The 17,364-nt window shown below is 40.3% G+C and overlaps 1 protein-coding gene across 14 annotated transcripts in view; it reads right to left on the minus strand.

The window, feature by feature from the left end:
- Positions 1-1,822: 1,822 nt before the first annotated feature.
- Positions 1,823-17,364, minus strand: part of PRDM15 (PR/SET domain 15) — a 40,503-nt gene continuing 24,961 nt past the window's right edge. For 11 of the 14 annotated variants that reach the window (XM_083819296.1, XM_083819294.1, XM_083819306.1 and 8 more), the window contains 12 exons: positions 16,794-16,888; positions 15,545-15,676; positions 14,532-14,666; positions 12,393-12,556; positions 11,885-11,964; positions 11,164-11,283; positions 10,257-10,388; positions 9,668-9,751; positions 9,376-9,551; positions 6,895-6,975; positions 6,280-6,492; positions 1,823-5,796 (listed from right to left, as the gene is read on the minus strand). In XM_083819296.1, coding sequence (XP_083675422.1) covers positions 5,320-5,796; positions 6,280-6,492; positions 6,895-6,975; positions 9,376-9,551; positions 9,668-9,751; positions 10,257-10,388; positions 11,164-11,283; positions 11,885-11,964; positions 12,393-12,556; positions 14,532-14,666; positions 15,545-15,676; positions 16,794-16,888 — 1,889 coding nt within the window. In that variant the 3' untranslated portion in view covers positions 1,823-5,319. The remainder of the gene's footprint in view (positions 5,797-6,279; positions 6,493-6,894; positions 6,976-9,375; positions 9,552-9,667; positions 9,752-10,256; positions 10,389-11,163; positions 11,284-11,884; positions 11,965-12,392; positions 12,557-14,531; positions 14,667-15,544; positions 15,677-16,793; positions 16,889-17,364) is intronic. The other 3 variants (XM_083819297.1, XM_083819295.1, XM_083819303.1) reach the window with 1 other exon arrangement.

The following is a 17,364-nucleotide window of genomic DNA, read 5'->3' on the forward strand; positions in this document are numbered from 1 at the left end:
CTTTATTGGATCAAAACCTACATATAAACGGAAAAATACACAGGGAAGCACTCGACTGACAGCCAAAAGACATTAGAACTGAAAAACTTCACTTTAGATGGAAAAAAATCCCCCAACTCGGTATTTTTAATTGCTTTAGACATCAGCTGCTCTACAGCCAGTGCAACTAACCAGCTTTTCAAAAGGTTCAGCACCTAGCTAGACACTAACTGATCAAAACAACTCATGGATAAGACAGGAAGACGACAGCACCACACTACAAATGCTGATGAAATCCCAACTCCAGGAGCAAGGCTGAGGTCGCTTGGAGGAGTCTCGGCTTCCCTGCCCCTCTCAAAGGACACCCCTTCTGCCCCTTTCAGCTTGGCTGTTAGGAAGGTCCGGTTAGCAACGGTGAGCATGGATCCCCCAGGAAAATGATGCAGAGTGTCAGCCATCGGCAGGGCTCTGTGCGCTGAATTTGTTTGCGCCGAACTCTGCGTTTTGCAACTGTCATCACTGCACGTGCAGAGTAGCACTTCAGGACCCAGGAGGGAAAAGAAATCCAAAACAGCTTTCTCAAAGCATTTTAGGGCAAAAAAAAAAATGTATTTTCCAACCATTGTTGCACTGCATTGGGAAGTAACTGTGGCTTTTTAAAGTGTTCCAACAATTTTAGTCAAGAAAACTTGACAGCTTCTTGCCACGTACAGTGTGAATACGACAGCAGCATCACAGCACTGAAGAAAATCACTCTGAGTTGATGACAAACGTGATGGAAACACCTTTTTTTTTTTGTTGTCCTGTTGCCAACATGACACTTTGGATTTGCTACAGGGCAAAAGCCCCTACGTGAATACAAACCTTGGCAACTGATCTCACAGATGCAGTCACTCGGCTGTACTGTCTTGTCCAAAAATACTGAGAGCAGAGCTTTGCTGTGAGTTGTGGTGCGGATCGGCAGGACCCTCCTCCGCTGAGTTTCCTCCTCCCTTTACACCAGATTAGGCCAGCACACTCACAACTGCCATGAATAGCATGTGTTTGCCATGTGTTTTGCCATGCCAAAAACATAGAGGGTTAAAGATTTTCCGACAGGTATGCCTATATCGATAATACATGTAAGGCCAAAAGTAATTAAAAGGAGAGACAGCATTACTTTAGGTAGTCTAAATATCGTCAAGGGAATATCATTACTGAAAAAGAATTCACAAAACCCCACTAACAAAGTTATTTTCCCTATCCATTTTCTTGTAATACCCACAGTTTTTATATGACTATCGTTTAGATGTATGGTATCTTTTCCATTCCCAGTCTTCCAGATGAGGCATTCAAGCATCTTTTTGTGTACAGAACACTGGTAAATTACCCTGACAAACTGACAGAAAATTCAGTTTCAGAAATAATTTCGGCTGTTATCCAGCTGGTAATTTCAAACACTTTCTGGAACAACAATAAAGGTGCGGATACGTAGTTGTTTAGACAGATAGGAAACTGACTGGTAAGTTTCTGCAAAATACTTTTTCTACTGGCACATCTCAAAAGAAAAGTTTAATTTTAGAGTGTAATGGCACAATACAGTAGGTTTTCCAGAGAGAACTCATCTTAGACCATGGCTGAGAAGGATGTAATCTCCTCTGTTTTTTTCTGTTACTGTACAGCAATAAGCTATAGAATAAATGTTTTAGGATGCTACCCCATATTCCTGTATATTTTGGGGTACACAAAGTTCGACAGATAACTACTGGATCTTACTGCTATTGAAGCAAGTCTACCTGAAGAAAAAAAGTTTGATACATTGAGGACCAAAAAGAATAAAAACGCTAGTAGAGGAAAAGTTCTATACCTTGTTGCTCCTTTACTTCAGAGCCCATGTGCCACAGACAGCATTCAATTAAATAATAGTCTCAGCAATAAACAATGACAATACACAACACTACACAACATCACTCCTTTGGCTCAAAATATTTCCAGTTTGTTACCGAACAGTTGTTATGCAAAATCTCCAACACACGGCTGAAAAAATGTAACCTTCATATGCTATAGATGAAAAGGCTAGTAACAAATTGGCAAATGAAATTTAGATTGCACATCCCTTACATATTTTTATTTGTTGTGCAGGTAGAAACAGCATCAGTATAACTTTGGTATTTGTCTGAAAAAGGCTTGGCTGGGAGAGCAGCTGGCATTCACTAGTTCTCCAAGGTAAGTTCTGTCTGAAAAGGAATCAATTTCCAACTTCTCAAAAAAAATGGAGTTTTTCATGTTGCAGCACACCCAAGATACAGTTTTGTTCTCATAGGGATGTTAATAATATTAGTAATAAAATCACACTGAGATGATGAGGTACCACAGCAAGGGTTGCAGGGAAAGATCATTTTTAAAAAGAGCCTTCTGGGAGGTTCTGAGAACTTTCTATTGCCTGGCCTACTCAAAGCCCTTCCTTCCAGTGAGCTTCATTTTTATCTTCGGAAGCAGAATATCATTTAAGATTTTGGGGGTACTGAGTTAGTTAAATACTTAGGACCAATTGTCATCAGAAGGGCAAGATGCTGACTTGCTTGGGCCAGATTCCGTGGGCCAGGAAGCGCAGGAGGGATGAGAGTCAGCATGAGAGCAGAGAACACCTGAGGATCAGATGCAGGACAAAGGGGCTATGTGAAGTCAGAGAGATCTCTGTAATGGGCGATCACCTGCAGACACCATTCTCATCAAATAGCCAGGCAACTATCAGTTGTTAAAAAGGCTCTGGTTGATTCGATGTATCCTGAATGCAAACATCCGTGGTATTAATAGTGAGCAGATGTACTCAATGTGCAACTGAGGCAAAAAGTCTCCTCCTCCCTACTTAAAAGGTTAATCACCACATACATATGTCTAGACAAAAAACTCATCTTCCAGAAACTCTATATGCAGCACTGCAACCCTCCTTGTTTGTATACATACATGTATTTTTTTTAGATGTCAGCCATCTTATTTACCACAGCAACTTGATCCCAGACCTCTGCATTTGCTTTCCTATTTTTTTTTCAGTCACCCTGCCAAAATATAATGTGACTTTATTAATTAGGTACTGAACATAGGGAAAAAGAAAAGTTTAAAAAAGTTTTAAAAAGTTTCAAGTACATAACATGTTTTATAAATAAAACCTAGAGTCCTCTTAATCAATGGGTTTGGCATGAAGGGGAAGCACTCGTGGGGAGGATAGCTGAGAAGCTTATCAAGCCGAAGCCAGTGGTGGAATAATCTGTGTGATAGAGGGGCATCAAGCTCTAATTCTTGGGATGGTGGGAGGCTATAAAAAATTACAGAATCACAGAGTGTTGTTTGAAAAGGAACTGGGGAAAACAAGAGACCAGGGAACAGAAAATTCTTTCTTTTCCACACTGGTAAAAGATGTTTCTGATATGCATCGTTTGTCCCCTCAAATATAGGCGTCTCCCATAAAGTCATTTCTGGACTTGTTGACATTTACAGCAAAGTAGTTCTATTCCTCTGGCACAAAATCTGTCACCAGAAACCCCCCTCTTATTGCCATGCCCCGTTGCAATTAGGCTTTACACAGAGTGTAGCAAAGCGAGACTCTGGCTGTTGCTCTGGCACCAAGAAAGCCACGGGAGGTTATCTTTAATTTCCAGTCATTTATACTTTGGAAGGATTTGCTGCAGAAATTATAAGGCATTCTTTAGGGGTCAGGTAGTCCATGTTAATACCAACTTTCAAAGACAAACTCATTCCTACTCATATTTTTGCTAATACATAGAACATTTTCATAAATATGATAGGCACAGACAGGATTTTTACAACCATCAGTCTTCACTGTTAAACACAGCAGCAGCTTTATCCTCAGCAAAAATCTTTAGTATGGTTCTGTGGCTCAGTTTGCAGCCCCAAGGGAACTTGTTCTTCAACTGTAGCTGGCAGGACAAATTTGCCTTTCAGGATTCCAGGCAGCAACTTTTTGTTTGTTTGTTTTTAGTTTATTCCTTTTTGATATCAGCTGCTTTTGCTCTGTGGGAAAGATACTGTCTCCTTGACATGCGAAAGTCCAGACTACACATCAATATATGGAGAATGGAATGAAAGTGTAGTATCAGCAGTAATGTATTTGGCCCAACCCTCTATTTATATCCCCAATATTCATGCAAACCTTGCCCATTATACACTAGGGCACACTGCCTCCACGTGGCAGAATATGCGTTAGACATTTTTTTGTCCTGCATTTCACACAACCTTGTATGTGGCAATCAATTTTGGAAACTGAAGAAATAGAATCCATACATTATTAAAGGGCAATATGAGGACGTGGAACTTAATGCATCATATTGATAACAATGTTCTTCACACAAATATTCACCAGGAATGCACAGTAAAGTACAAAGGCTATATATATATATGTATATATATATATATATAAAGAATGCTTTCTCAAATGTTTATTACACGATGAAAGAAGGCTAATTGAAAAAAAATCACATCCTGAACTTGATCAAAGGGGACCAATTGCTCTTCGGGCCTAGCAGCTAAAAGCAAAATTGAAAGAGCAGTTTTGAAGAATTACATAAAACTGTATCACATTCTTGTCTCAGTTCGTAACTGGTTTGATTCAAACTTGACTACAAGACCATAAAAGTTGCTTTAGCATTAGACCAGCTATGTGATTCAAGTAGCACTAACACTGTGTTACGGGTACAGGGTTTTTCCCATCACTAAATGAAAACACTTTGTGAAATTGGTATATTTTCTTCCACACCACACTCATCCCCACCCCCAAGCCCCAACCTCCACCTACTTTACCAACGTTGTTAGATATACGACCTAAAGAAGAAAGAAAACAATTATTGTTTTGCCCACTTGTGTTTACATTTCAGTCTCTACCAGTTGGCCAGAAGTGCACTCCAGCTTACTGTCAACAAGGTCTTCGTATATAATTTCCAGACTGGAGAGAAGTAAGTGACATGTTACGGCTGAAAGGGTTTTCTAAATCACCGGTGCCATATTATTTAGGATTTCCCTGCTTTGGGTGAGATATATTATGATGCTCCTGTCAAATCTCAGTCTTTCTGCACAAAATACACAGTGCAAGGGGGTGCTAAATTTATGGTGAGATTTTTCTTTCTTTTTTTTTTTTTTTTGTAAGACAGTGCAAGGTCTAGAGACGATATGAGAATCTCAAAATTAGGGTGTTGCAGGGTGCTATGCCAATTTCAGCTTACATTTCATTGTATAAACATTTTCCCATCTGTTTGGTATCCAGCAAACAATCCTATTAGAAATTTTCCAAGTGTCTGCGTGTTTTTGTCTCTAAGTACTGTCCATTTCAACTTTTCAAAGTATAAATTAGTAGCTATACATCTGTTGTTGTTGCTCTGTTTGAACCTGTTGCTGTCCTGACTGCTGTTGCGTTGGCTGTGCCTGGGGCTGCAAGACATCAGTTTGAGGCACTGACCTCCACGTCAGAGGATGCTGTTCTGTTATCTGGTTCCCCAGAGGAGCAATGGAGTTCACCAGGGTGGTCAGGTTTATAAAATGGGCCACAGACTGAGGGTTGGCGGCCTCCGGCTGCGGCTGGATCTGAATGTCATTCTGGCGGTTGTGCAGCATGGCGGAACCACTGACGGTGTCAAACGTCACGGTGAGAATGGAGTTGTCCAGCTGCAGCTGGCGCTCGGGCGCAGCCAGGTGGCCCACTGCCACCGGCTGGAGGTTTGTGAACTGGGTGCCAGCGGCCGTCGTAATGGGGGTAACGGTGATGTTTGTCAGCCCGACGGAACTGGACGGGGCTGTGACATTGGGGTCGCCAAGGGTCACCACCACCTGAGGAAAAACAGAAAGGTAACCTGACTGTCAAATATCTGGCACTGAGGAAAAAACAACTGAGTGCTGATTGACTCGTATGTTGCTGCTGCCAGCAAAAGAAGTCATACAGATAGAGGGGAATATAAAAAGCTTTGAATGGAACAGCTTCCAAGTACAGAAGTAAGGAGATAATGGGGGAGGGCATACGTAACATTCAAAACCGTCAGCCAAATTAACTGTCACACCTGTAGACATAGCTTCAGCCAGTTAGTGGTACCTGGCAAACAAGGAGATGGTAACACTGAAGGAAAGAAAAACAGATATGAGGAATGGTCTGGCCTGATTTTTTTTTCTTTTTAATTCCTATTTATCTTTGTATTACTGCAATTTATCAAACTAGCCCTAAATGTTCCGATTGCTCTTTCTGTGTTTGCTATTAGGGAAACAGTTTATCCCCCTAAGCAATGCCAGCTGCCCATCACCCTTCTACTGGAGCTTTACCTGCTGAATGCTCTGTACAGCTGAGTTAGTTTCATCTCCAACATTTCCTGTAAATTCAGCTTCCTTTTCTGTGTATTCACTGAAGGCAGGGTCCTCAGGCACTTGAGCTTCCTCCTCCTCACCTGACTTTTGCTTCCGTTTCTGGCCACGTTTAGGAGCTTTCATATGCTGTTTCCCTTCTGGTAATTCGCTCTGTTCCAAGGCTAATTCTGGCTGGAGTGATGAATTTCCAAACAAAACACTAAGCAAAATGACTTGATGAAGTTCCAAGTAAGACACTATCACCTGAAGTTGTTTTACTGTTGATTCTCAAGCAAAGGATCAAACTTTAGCAAAAACTTGTTTTCAGAGAATGAGAACTCATGCTCTAATTACCTCAATTTTATGAGCATGTTATATAATAAAACAAATCAACAACTTGCATCTACTTATGCTGCTACATCTTAGAACACAGCATGCCACACATTAAGCTAGGACTGGTTCTCTAAAAACCATATTCCTTGCCTACCAGCCCACAATTGGCTATGACACATAACAAAAAAATGACGTCCCCAATTCACTCTCCAGCAGGCCTGACACCTTGTCACCATAAGAATTCAGCAATGGTGAATTTACCTGAACAATCCCAATTGAGGAGGCATCAATGGTAGTAGTCTCTGGCAGCTGCTCTAAATCATCAATCCTCACTGAAAGGATCTGTGAACAAAGAGGTATCAGCCTGGTGAACAGCAGCAGAACAGACCACAGCCAAACAACACAGCATAGCCTTGATAAATCCTGTCACAAAGCAAAAATGATGTAATCTAACATTTTCCATGTATCATTTAATATAATGCATGGCTTTTTTTTTTTTTAAAGTAACTTTCATCATATGACATAGAATCATAGAATGGTTTGGGTTGGAAGGGACCTTAAGGACCATCTAATCCAACCTCCTGCCATGGTCAGGGACACCTCCCACCAGACCACGCTGCCCAAAGCCCCATCCAGCCTGGCCTTGAGCGCCTCCAGGGATGGGGCATCCACAGCTTCTCTGGGCAGCCTGTGCCAGCGCCTCACCACCCTCACAGTGAAGAATTTCTTCCTTACACCGAATGTAAACCTACCCTCTTTTAGTTTAAAACGATTCCCCCTTGTCTTGTCCTGTCATTATATGATTGAACAAAGAATTGCTCTCCAACTTTTTTATAAGCCCCCTTTAAGTACTGAGAGGCTGCAGTGAGGTCTCCCCAGAGCCTTCTCTTCTCCAGGCTGAACATCCCCAGCTCTCTCAGCCTTTCTTCATAGGAGAGATGCTCCAGCCCCTTGATCATCTTTGTGGCCCTCCTCTGGCCCCGCTCTAACAGATCTACATCCTGCTTGTGCTGGGACTCCATGCAGCACTCCAAGTGGGGCCTCCCAAGGGCAGAGCAGAGGGGCACAGTCCCCTCCCTCCACCCACTGCCCACCCCTCTGTTGATGCAGCCCAGGACGCAGTTGGCCTTCTGGGTTGCAAGCGCGCACTGCTGGCTCATGTCAAGCTTTTTGTCCACCAGAACCCCCGAGTCCTTCTCTGCAGGGCTGCTCCCAATGAGTTCTTCTCCCAGTCTGTGCTCCTGTCTGGGATTACCCTGACCCAGGTGCAGCACCTTGCAGTTGGACGTGTTGAATCTCATGCAGTTCACATGGGCCCATTTCTCAACCTTGTTCAGGACCCTTTAGATGCCATCCCTTGCTTCTGTTGTATCGACTGCACCACTCAGCTTGGTGTCACCTGCAAACTTGCTGAGGGTGCACTCGATCCTACTGTCCGTGTCATTAATAAAGGTATTAAACAGCACCAGCCCCAGGACAGACCCCTGAGGGACACCACTTGTCACCAGCCTCCACCTGGACACAGAGCCATTGACCACCACTCCCTGGGTGCAACCTTCAAGCCAATTCTTTATCCACTGAATGGTCCACCCATCAAGTCTGTCTCTCTCCAATTTGGAGATGGGGATGTCATGTGGGACCGTGGCAAAGGCCTTACAGAAGTCCAGGTAGATGACATCAGCCAGTCTTCCCTTGTCAATCTTTTCCTTCTCACTGAAAACCAACAAAGTTTAAAGACAACACTAGAAGAAAGTGTTTATTTTCATATTCCAGACAGAACACAACCCACTGAGAAGTGAGGAATTCTATAGTAATGTAATGTTTTGTCAAACATAATTAGACAAAAAAAATATTATTTTAATTACTATTTATAAATGTATTAACTGTGTCCTATTCCCTTATTTTCAGCAAAATCTATACTTCTCAGCTTATCGAAGAACAGAAACAAATTGCCCTATAGATTGCAGATACTTAGCTGCATTTTTAAATCAAAAATCAATAAACAGAACTTTTTGTTGACTGCCTACATTTCATCATGATGACAGGGAAGGAATAGTTCAATGCAAAGCAATGCTGATGATAAACTGCTGGTAAAATAAAACCTCAAAGGGAAAGGAGAAGCCTTAGTCAACCTAAACAATAAATGCTGAGAAAAAATACAATATCTATTCAGAAATTTAGAACAAAGAAAGAGCCCCATTACGGTCAGACAAAACATCCCTCTAATCCAAATTCTCTGCAGTCAGCATTCATCTTTAATACTAAGAATCATTTTACATCATCAGCAGATACTGCTGTCATCTCTATTCACCACTTCTTTCAGATCACTTCTAAATACGGAGAACACAATGGGAAAAAAGAATTGATTATGGTCACTAGTAGATGAAGACAAAACATGAAAAGAAATATGCATTTAAGCTGAGGGGGAAAAAAAAAGGGATTTAAGTAATCAGAAGAACTTCATTTTTAGGGAGTGGTGATCAGATATGTTTACTACTGAAACATAACAAAACAGCTGATTCGGCTAAGTGCATGCTTAACAGATGCTACCTGAGCTGGTATTTATCCTTAACCTTAAAACTGGCATCAAAAGAGAACAGGAAAAAAAAAAAGAGGGGGGGGGGGTTGATGGGGGAGGAATTCCTTTCAAGTCACTGAAGGTCATAAAGTTTCCTAAAAAAAAAAAAAAAAGAAAAGTCAAAAAACAAACCACTCTATGATCTACCTGCCAAACTAACTCACCTCTGGATGTTTACGCCTCATATGTCGACTCATGGATGCTCTGGTAGAAACCTTTGTCCCACACAGCTGACAGCTCTGGGCTTCTACCTTATCATGAGTGAGCTGTATGTGCTTCTGGAGCATGTAATCAGTGACATACTTCTTATCGCAGACAGAACATGTCCACTGTTTTCCTACTGGTGGCAGATGGAAGGAAAAGCTATTAGCAACAGCCCCCGAAGATGAGTATCATACGAGAACTAGGAGAAAAGTTAAGCTGTAGTCTTTTATTACTGTATTTTAGAGGATTTACCTGTATGAATTAGCTTATGAGTCTCCATCGTATTTCTCTCACTAAAAGTCTTCCCACAGAGCTCACACATAAAATCTTTGATTCCTGTAAGAGTACATTTAGTGTAAGAGCAATAAGAGTATTACTAAGAGTAATACACTTAGTGTAAGAGTAATAAAGGCACCTGGGACAATTCTGAATCTTGTATTACCAAAACACTCCACCCCACAGCCAAACAAATAAAAAGCCCAGTTTCACCAGCTATTTTCATTACGCCATGCCACTGTATCAGTCTGAAAATAAATCAGAAAATAACGTTTTGTTCCGTGGAATAGGAAACTGGAGACTAATTTAAAACAAAAGCAACACTCTAGGTCTATCCTAGACTAAACCAACCACCCTTAAAAAGCGGAAACATGAAAGCAACCAAACACACCTTAACTGTATAATAGGTGGTCTTGACTGACCAAAACCTCACTTTTGAAAAAGCACAATATGCATATTTGTTTTAATAATGTTCCTCATATTCTCTCACTGTTCTATATAAGAGCTCTCTCAGGAAGCATTTAGCTGATTCAGTGCAGCTTTTGTACATCCTTAGGGACCTCACCTGTGTGTCTTTTGTAATGCTTCAGCATGTTGACTTTCTGTGCAAATTTTCGGTGACATTCCTTGCACTCGTATTCTTTAATCCCTTTGTGAAGCTTCATGTGGTGACGAAGCGCATGTTTTGTCTTCATTCCTGTGAGGTACAAAGATACAGCTAAAAGCACAGTATGATGATTTTCTCCATTCTCCCACCTTCAGAAGGGAGCTCAGGATGACCAACCACATGTTAGCCAATAGCTCTAAGTTGGTATCTGCTGTGTATCCACTATTCAATGTTTTTAATTGTTTAGGTAGCAGTGCACATTATCATTATTATTTTAGTTCCAGGCAAGATCTCTGGAAAACATCTGAAGAACCATGTGGAAGAAGCAAAACAGCAGGGAGAAGCAAAGATAAAACATCCTTAGGGATGTCAGACTTACTGCCTTCCACTAATATGTCAGTTCAGATATGGTTCAAGTTATAGCTCAAGTAATTCAAAAATTCAAAGCAACTTTGACTCCTAAAGCTCTTAGAAAGAGAAATTACTCTACTTCTTAAGTCTGAAAACAGTCTAGAATGAAAGAAATCAAACAACAAACAAACAAACCAAAACAACTTTTATTCACTTTGGTACTGCAAATGCAGTGGAATTCACTCAGGCAAGCACTCCTCAATCTAACAGAACAGAGGCAAATCTCATTGACTTCAGATGTGTCTTACAGGTCGTGGAACTAGATTGTAAAATTACGGGTGTTTAATATATGCATAAGGCTCCTAATTAATACAGTTTCTAACACTCTAAAGAATTTACATTCTGAGTACCTTCCCAATATTCTAAGTCATTAGAATAATGGAAGTCATTTTAATTCAGATGTTCACCTGCTACTCAGTATCACAGTTAATGGAAAACAAGGCATTAGACATACCTTTGCCACATTCTGCACACAAGTATTCTCGGATATTATCATGGACCCGCATGTGTTCTTTTAACATGTCTTTCCTAGCAAATGATTTGCCACATTGCTCACAAGCATGACTTTTTACACCTTAAAAATAAATTTAAAAGACAACATAAACAAAAAAAAATGTTAATGAAAAATGTGCATCCCCTAACACCTGACTAAACTGGTGAATTAGAGGGCAACAGTCCACCTGTGTTGACAGCCATATCTTTCATGCATATTGTAGCCCAGACTGGATTAGGAGACATTAGAGAGAGAAAAAAGCTGGCTTTTTGTGCGAGATCTAAAAAAAGAAAGCCTGAGGTAGGAAAACACTGCATAGCATGAAATAATAATGAGCTGTTAAAAATGATTTTGCAATAGCAGTTTTCAGCCTGTGTAATGGTGAGAAGGTGACATGGAGAAGAATTTGAGGAAGAACGGAATACAGAATTAGGATTTTAGCAGATGAATCCTGCATTATATTAACTAAGATCTGGGTTGTGTGCCTTGACCAAACATCTTCATTAACACTATCTGTTTTAGAAAACTGGTCTACCTTAAAAGCATAAATATATCATTTATCTTATTGTAACTTACAGTAAAAACCCGTAACTTATTTCTCCCTGAAAAAAAATAAGGCAGGCATTGGCAACAGAAATTTCTTTGTAATACTGAGAATGATAAAGAAACACAACATTTTTACCTGTATGTATAAGCTTATGTCTTTCCAGATTCCCTATACTGTTAAAAATCCTTCCACAGATTTCACATGGATGGATGTATCTGAAACCAGAGAGACCAAAACTGTCATGCTTTTCCTGAGACAGAGGTGGTTTTCAGGCATTTTTGTCAGTGTGTTTGGTAATACTAATTACTAGAAAAGTTCCTTGAAACATAAATGCATTTTAAAAATGAGCCTTAGAAACACTAGGTTTGCTGAAGGCATTGCTATGCTCTCAAATGATATATTTTTTAAAAATTCTTATTAAAACCATAGATTTATTGTTTACAAAGCTCAAACTGGGTCACCGTTGACTAATCATTTTAGGTGAATTGGCAATGATATATAAGCATTTCGAACTTTTAATCAACATTTTAACACCCATTAGTTTCTGGTCTTTTAGTACAACCCAATTCTCTAAAATCATCAGATGGCAGAGCCACTGTGACTTCAAGATAGCTCCTCTTATCAGTCCAACAAGTCATCTTACTTCTGTACATTAGGATCAGGCAGGTTCTCCCGATGAATGACCATGTGTGCATGGTAAGTTGCCTTCAAAGCAAAACGTCGATTACAAATGCTACAGCCATAGCCTTTCTCCTTGTGCACATCCATTATATGCTTCAGGTACTCCTTCCCTCGGCCGAAAGTTAACTGTGGAATGAACCAATAGTGAATGAAAGGGGAAAAATGTCCTTAGAACAGCAATGATCTCATACTAAGTCTTACTGGGATCTCAAGCCAGAGCTACTAGTCAGAAATACCCTGCGTATCACTAGGTGAAAATTCTGGGAAAGCTAGATTCAGGCCTGAACCTGTTTGGCCATTACAAACACACTGCTACAGGACATTGGTTAACTCACTTGGAAAACTAGCTTGAGATGTTATCTCTGGCTTCTTGCTGACAGAGGGCAGAAGTGCAGGAGAACAGTTTGCTCAGTTTTGGACAGAAGTCGTGCTTCTTACACTGCACAAGTAGAGGACCTCCAATTATCTGTGCACTGAGGAACAGTCTTGAAAAGAGCCACATCTAACCTCCACTAGCTGTTGAATCAAGGACGTCACAGATGGAGAGAAATGTCTTTCGGACTTTAGGGATAGAGTAAGCTCTCTTCTGCAGAGCAAGAAGAGTTGGTATTTCTAGGCATTTGCAGAGCAGCGATTCCAGCTCAGGTCCTGGAAGCACTACAGCGATGACAGCCAGGTGCTTGACCTGGGCTAAGTAACCTTGCATATACATATATGCTCCTATATATCAGGGCAAAGTGCCATGACATGATCTTTTGCTCTGATTTTGGAATTATTCAGGGTATAACTGACAGTACTGAATAGCTTGGTGAAGATGTCCTTTGGGAAAAGGAAAAAATAAAGACAGATATCCTCAGAAGACATATGTCATTAACTTATTTATATGTGGTTCTCCCTTAGGAATGTGTTAATTTTCAGCCAAAAAGAGCCTCCCCATTTCATCACAGGTAACACTCACTTCCCACTGCCTTACACAGTTGTTTACCTCACAGACACTTACAAAAGTGCTAAAAACAAACAAAATAAAAAGAGCTTCCAGAAAGAGTTTTCTAATTTGAATGGCACAATTTCCCACATTTAGAAGCATACATTTTGATGCAGTTTATGTACCCATTAAGTGCCAGACATTATAATTACCACATTGAAAGCAAGTACACGATTAACTGCTGTGATACCACATCTTATGCTTACTGACACAAGCTTAAAATCAGCTTGCATTTAAAAACAGTTTGCAGATAAGAACAGAAAAATGACATATTAATATCTCTGAGTCTTTAAAATGAAAAGAAGATAGCCTAAGTACTTTCACCACATTAAGAGCAGACTGTGAAATAAAGTCTGATTTCCAAAGGCCAAGTTGGTGGCTTAACTACCAAGGTTCTCCTGTCCCACTGTCAGTTTGGCCAATTTTGCTGTTGTCACTGATTCATTTTGCATCCCCCCCCACCACAGCACTGTGTGGTCCCCCAGTTAGGGTACAGAATCCAAATGGGCCTTGAAGATCCCATTCTTCCTCATTATTTCTTTACTAAATGGCAAAAGCCATGCAATAAGAGATTGAAAGAGTCTTCCTCTGTTCAATGACAAGTGAGTAAAGTGTGCCAGTAGAACCATCCTGTTAGTAACAGAATAGGCCAAGAATAAGCAGTCATGCTGAACATTAACAACAGTGTTAATCCTCCAGACTGGATATCCACTAGAGGACATCTGATCTCGTCAAAATGAATCAAACTGCAGTTGGTATCATTCAGAATTGCCACAACAACTTTAATTTGCACATAATTAAAAGATAGCGTAAGATTTGAATATTCCTTTATTGTTTCTTCCTCCAGTTTTGCTTGCTTGCTGCTTTACACAGAGGGAAGTGTATATTTATGTATTTATCTTTTTAAGTATTTAACATTTGCCTTACAGAACACCACCTGATGTCTTACAGAATAAGATCACTTCCTAGAACAGAGGTAACAAGCACTGCAGAGAAGAGCAGACCTGTGAACTGGCCTACTCTTTGCTAATCCTCAGTGTTACTTAAAACTGAATAATTTATAAATGTCTCCACTCCTTCCCCCCATCAAATTAATTTGAAAGTATTTAAAGCTACCTGGCACCTTTTGCAGCTATACTTGTGAGGCTCAGAATCTGCACTTTCATCAGAGTTGTCATCGTTTTCCTCTGATGAGATTCCAATTTTACCAATGAATTCTTCTCTCTGGTGATCGTCCATTAGTGCTATATCCTGTGTAGGGTAGGAAAGAATATTCTGTTTTAATAAAGACCTATGTCAACAGGTAACAGCTTGACAGCTGTTTTTTTTTTTTTTTTTTTTTTTTGCCACCCTGACTGCTTCACATTAACAACTGCTGTAATGTTATTATTTATAACATCCTCCCACTTCATTCAATTCAGGTAAACGAAGTCCCTCTGTGCATGACTAAACAAGGAACAACTGTTTATCTAAACAGATAATACTCAGTTTTTGTATATAAAAGGAATTTGAACGTAAAAAGATACCCAACTGGTTCAGTATTACAACCATATAAGCGTCTTTATAAGCATCACTGAGTGATACAATTCCTTTCAATTTTGTGCTAACCCAGTTACGTCAAAATAATCAGTGTCTGTTTAGGCACTAGTAATAGTGGTGTTTTTATTTTATATTTTTCTTTTTAAAAATGATTTGGGTCATTTTGACTAAACCAGCTTAGGAACTGAACACACAGCCAGTTATGCCGGCATATACAAGAGAATCACATTCACTGTGATTCAATTACTTTTCTGGTTTGTTTGCTGGAACAATGCATCTGTTAGCAGTCCTCCTGTTAAACAGGTCATTATTCTCCCTGCCTTAAGCTGTTCTGCAGTGGTGCCTGAAATAACTTTAAATATGATAGTCCACGTACTCTGTAGCAGTCCACCTGTGGAACACAGAGCCATGGGTAAATCAGAATGCGACACTTGCTAGGCTGCCATAGAAACATCACTGCACAGGGTACACAACCACTGCTGTGTTGCCAGTATGAACACGCGGCTGTAACAGTCTGAACATATTTATTGATACGCTTATTAATGCTTGCTAAATAACAGGCCTTTCCTACTAAAATATTAACACAATACCTTAAAATGGACATGAATATGATCTCTCAGCACATCCACCCTGAAAAATTTCCGCCCACAGATTTCACAGGTGTACTTCTTGTCTCCATGTGTTAAAAGGTGTTTGTTCATATTGCTTCTGCATGAAAATACCTAAGACAGAAGAAGAAGGATGGGTTTTTGTATCATGCCCAGCAGGACTACAATTCTTTATAAGTTATCCAACGGACTGCTCAGAACATATTTACTATCCCATATTATTCATTCTGGCCAGAAACATGTAGGAACTCGGCAGACTACCTCAGAAACTGCTGACACAGCAAAATACACATAAACAGCTTCAAAGAACTGACTGAAATTGCCTGCTTGTCAGAGGTTGACTTCCAAAAAAGATGGAGCAGAATTACATAAGGTAAATTTAGAAATATTTAGACTGTGTGTTCTGAACCAAGAACGTTGCCTCTATCTGTAAAAAGATACATACACAAAATCTATCTTCCTTGATATTTAACGTATTGAAAAAATTAAAAAAAAAGGCCTACAGACCAAATTAAGTATTGCTTGAGCACATCTTGCACCATAAATCATTAAACATTTATCGAACCACTAGTTAAACCCACAATATTCATACTAGTGACAACAGCAACTTCAGATCATGAGAATTAGCTCCCAAACACAACAGTGGCATGGTCACACAATGAGTTCACTTTGAATTCTAACAGAAAATGATTTCCAATGCACACAGTCAACTCTAGCTGTTTACATTCTGGTAGAAAAACTTCATGCTAAATAGTGTTAAGCCAAGGAATTCCACTGGCAGACACAGTGGCCACATTACACTCTATGTTTTGTTACATGTCCTGAAAAAATTCTAGCCCGAGCTTCGGTTTTGTTCTTATTTTTGCCATAACAGCTCTCAGTGTCTCTAGACACAGTGTGCTTGGACATATAATGGAGCTGACGCAGCTGAAAGAGCAACAAACACCTTGGCTGGGCCCCAGGACTCACTGCTAACTGACCGCATGCCTGTCTGAGCTGCGAGGTAATCTGATTTGGCAGATACCTTAGGGAACGTCATTTACCTAAAACCTTTTGGCAGGCTAAGTGTCTATTCAGGTAGACAGTTACTGTGGTTTAATACATGGGTGGTAACTTGTTATGCCACGATAACTCATTCAGAAGCTCTGGGTTGAGGCACAGCATACCCTTGGAGTGTTCTTGGAGCTACAACACAGAGCTTCACGGAGCACATGCTGGCAAAGAAGCCTACCTTCCCACACACGGGGCATCCCGAAGGCTCCTTCTTGTAGCGAACCATGTTTTCCGTGCTGTGTTCAAAGTCTTCTCTTTTCACACGCCTCACCCCTTAACAGAACAGTCCCCATCAAAAAAACAAAACAAAAAAAATAAACCATGGTTTTCCACTCCAATCTGCATGCCCTCTCAGGTGAATACTGTAAAGAAGAGTGAAACACTGGGAAGAGCCTCAACGCAGAAGTTAATTGCTAGCAAAAGGATAATTGCTTAGTTAAAATGGTGTCTTAAGAATATAGAAGCAGTCTGCCAAAGTGATGTATCCCAAGTGTTGGATATTACACGAACTATACTGTGTCTGAAAACAGACATTTATTGTCAACAGTAAAACAGGCAGATGTAGTAGGCCTTGGCATTTTGATCAGTTACCTGTCCTAGAAATTCTCCCCAAAAATCTCTAAGGAGAGAGGGAACCATCTGGAAGCTTTCAGACCTTTCTCTGCTACTTCCAAGAGGGCTGCTGCTCTTCTGTGAAAGTTGAACACGAAACTTCTTGCCATTTCCACTCTAACCCTTGTCCTCTAGCT

Source organism: Anser anser (assembly GCF_964211835.1).
Source record: "Anser anser genome assembly, chromosome: 1".
In the NCBI taxonomy this organism is placed as follows: Eukaryota; Metazoa; Chordata; class Aves; order Anseriformes; family Anatidae; genus Anser; species Anser anser.